Source organism: Austrofundulus limnaeus, unplaced genomic scaffold, assembly GCF_001266775.1.
Source record: "Austrofundulus limnaeus strain Quisiro unplaced genomic scaffold, Austrofundulus_limnaeus-1.0 Scaffold973, whole genome shotgun sequence".
NCBI lineage: Eukaryota > Metazoa > Chordata > Actinopteri > Cyprinodontiformes > Rivulidae > Austrofundulus > Austrofundulus limnaeus.
Window position 1 is genome coordinate 77,301 of NW_013953375.1, and position 3,518 is coordinate 80,818.

The following is a 3,518-nucleotide window of genomic DNA, read 5'->3' on the forward strand; positions in this document are numbered from 1 at the left end:
GTACAGTACTTTTATTTTAATGATTATGTCACAGTGTGACATGATTAGTTTGTGTACAAACTAATACAGTATCAGAATTTTATATATTTATACTTCTCCTTCAACCACAGTTAAATTCACTCTATCTAGGAGGCACAGTTTATATGGATAGTATTTATTTTTTACAACAAGCTGGAATGGAAACAAGCAAAAACGAAATAAAAGTAACAACTTTCTACTTCTTGCGTTTTTTAAAAATGTAAGGAGTAGAAAGTACAGATAATTGTACGAAAATGTAAGAAGTAGAAGTAAAAAGTAGGCTGAAAAATAATTACTCAAGTAAAGTACAGATACCCAAAATATTCTACTTAAGTACAGTAACAAAGTATTTGTACTTAGTTACTTTACAACAGGGCCATTCAACTAAACTGCTCCAGGGGTCACAGTTACTGCAGTTCAACAGCTCAGGGGCTGGACATCCAGCAATTAAATTTATTATGTAAACAAACCAAGTATTACAAAGATCTGTTCCCTTAATAGTTCATTTTGCTGCATTTAATCATGATTACAACATACAGAAACCTAACTTGCCAAATCTGTAAACCAATTTTATTTTCATTTTCATAGTTTTATCTTCAGCTGCTTGTAGTTTTAACTGTCTTGGATGTTCATAGAAATGGTTTTTACCAGCTTGCAGCCAAGAGTCTGACGGTTCTGTAGATACCAAACATGTCTATGTCTAACTAAAAGAATTTATAGTAATTCAAGTAGAAAACTGGGGTTTTGAGCTTAAGAGATGAATGAACCAATTGGCGGGCCGAATTTTGGTCACTTGCGGGGCCGCCAGTTGAATAGTCCTGCTTTACAACTCTGAATATTGGTATAGTTAGGCCTGGACATTTGAGGCTGCAACTTCAGATACTTTAAAAAACGCAGATCTCAAAAAATGCATTTTATTTAAATCATGACATTACTAATACTAATACTAATATAATGTAAAAAATTTAGCTTGTTTACCTAAAAATAACAGCATGGTCGGTTGTGCTTCCTCTGTATTTCATACAAGCAGCAGCATCTTTGACACACCTGCATTGTGGAGTCTTTATTCTTGGCTCATAGATCCTCTGCAGCTGCAGGGGGCTGGTACCCGCCTCCATCAGTCAGCATCCACTTAATTACACCTGAACTACTGAGGATCTGTGCCTTACACGAGTATTTAATGACTGTAGCTGAGAGAGAGGATCCAAGCCCAACAAAGATGGTCTGACATAAAGTACAGCTTGATCCAATGCAGGGCGCGTGGAGCTATAATCACGTAGTTAAGTGAATGGGTGCAAAATGGTAATCACCTCAAACCTTCCTGGTACAAAACGACAACTTCTGAGTACGAGGTGGGAGTACTACTTGAAAGAAGTACCTGTACTCATGAATACAACAACCTGTCAAACACTGATAAAAACTCTGGTGCTCAAAGGGGGTCAGTACTCAGTGATTCACAGCACTTCTTCTTCATTTTTATATTTAGTGGAAAAAAGGCTCACAGAAATGTGTTGCCATCAAACATCCAATCACATTTTGTTAAGAGGGAAAGCTGTTATAATTTGAAGGGATTACAAACGTTTGTTAAACCGAAAACCAGAACAAATTTGAAGGACAGATGCACTTCAGTAAAAGGTATAAAACTATGGAATAATATGAAGGATGACTATAAGAGCATTGGATCAGTTCATTACTTTAAGAAAATGACAAGGAAAACTTGTTAAACAAATATGAAATTGTTTAATTTGTATTAGTTTCTGTCTGAGGAGCTGAATTTTTTTTTTTTATTATTTGGTTTATCATTGTTTAAAATATATTTTTTAAAAGGAGCAGATATCATAAGAATTTTTTTTCTTCTGCTGCTGCCTTTCATTTTATTTTATTTGGTATTGTTTTGTCATGTGTGAAATGTTTTGTTTCTTTTTTAATGAAATTAATAAATTTGATTGACTGACTGGTACTTACTGGTACTTACCGACTTACTGGTACTTACTTACTTACTTACTTGTACTTACTTACTTGTACGTACTTACTTACTTGTACGTACTTACTTACTTGTACGTACTTACTTACTTGTACGTACTTACTTACTTACTTACTTACTTACTTACTTACTTACTTACTTACTTACTTACTTACTTACTTACTTACTTAACTTTACTTACTTACTAATCATGTTTTATAGCTGATCACCACTTCTCATAAACATGCTGCTGCGTAGGTTTTAGTTTCAACTATGGTTCAAAGTTATAAGCTAGATTACCCACAGGTCATCAGCTGAAATCACTGCTTCTGACTGGGTCAGTGTTAGTCGATTAGGTAAACACACAGGAACAAGTCGGTAAAAGTTAAGCACAAGGAGCCAAGCAGAGGCACACAACGCAGTGTAATGGAAATAATACTTTTAGGTTTAAGCCAGTAATTCATGACACACCTTAATGACCTAGGTTTTCATGACATGCTGTTTATCAGCAGATAGAATGATTAAAGTCAAAACAAGATTTGCTCACAACAATCATTCTTAGATATCACTTGTGTTTATCTTTGTGTTTTCTCTTGACCCAGCAGTTCCTTAGGATGAAATCTTGCTTTATTACGAAGACATAGTGTTTGTTAAACAGTATATATGAAGCCTCAACTGCCTCAAAGAGGGCATGGAGCAGAGAGCAGGGGGACAGTCTGATGGCTCAATGTTATTCTCTGTGTTTCCTGTTGTTGCAATAAAACTCAGCTGATCATTCCACAGAGTACTTTCATTGTTGGACCATGTATTTCTGTCTTTGTTAAATAAATATTTACATACCAGAGTCTTCTGAAAAGTCTATCGACTGTATGTAGAAATGTTAAAGGTATTAAAGAATTAGATGATGAATCAGCGGCACAGAGAGGATTGTTAACAGTAAAGCTCGAAACACAAGTCAATAATTAACCTCTGAACCTCCTTAAGATGAGAGGACTGGCATGTTTTTAACCCACTTCAAGCACGGACTGAATCTCACTTTAAACAATCAAAAACGATCACAACTGAAAATAAAACTACAACTGTAAACCTCTGTTCATTCTGAAATAAACAACAACCGTCAGACGAATGCTGACAGTCTCACCTCATTATCAGAGTCTTGTAGACGGACTCTCGGAGCTGGAATGCGTGATTACTGACAGCCAGGTTGTGCTCCAGTCTGAACGGCTCCAGCACAACGCCGTCTCGTACCGGGAACGTCAGGCGCAGGTCATCACTGGGATTACCTGGAAAAGAAAAACACAAGCTGTGTCTCTGCTGGGCTCTCTTAAGGGTCAGAAACTAAAGAGAATACAGATAAAAAACAGCTTGATGTTGATCTGCAGTCTAAATAACTGAACATTTTAAAACAAACTTAAAAAAACTCAGTTTGGTTGTATTTGGACTCAGATTTAATTGTTTTGAAAATAATTTCTTCTTTATTGTAGTAATTTTATTAAGTGAAAAAGTTATCTTCTGTGATTTTTATTGAACTTACAGG

At 35.6% G+C, this 3,518-nt stretch overlaps 1 protein-coding gene across 1 annotated transcript in view; it reads right to left on the reverse strand.

Moving 5' to 3' along the window:
• The window catches only part of zmiz2 (zinc finger, MIZ-type containing 2), a 69,487-nt gene that overhangs the window by 15,131 nt on the left and 50,838 nt on the right, over positions 1-3,518 (reverse strand). Inside the window, exon 9 of the mRNA XM_014029917.1 lies at positions 3,123-3,264. Coding sequence (XP_013885371.1) covers positions 3,123-3,264 — 142 coding nt within the window. The remainder of the gene's footprint in view (positions 1-3,122; positions 3,265-3,518) is intronic.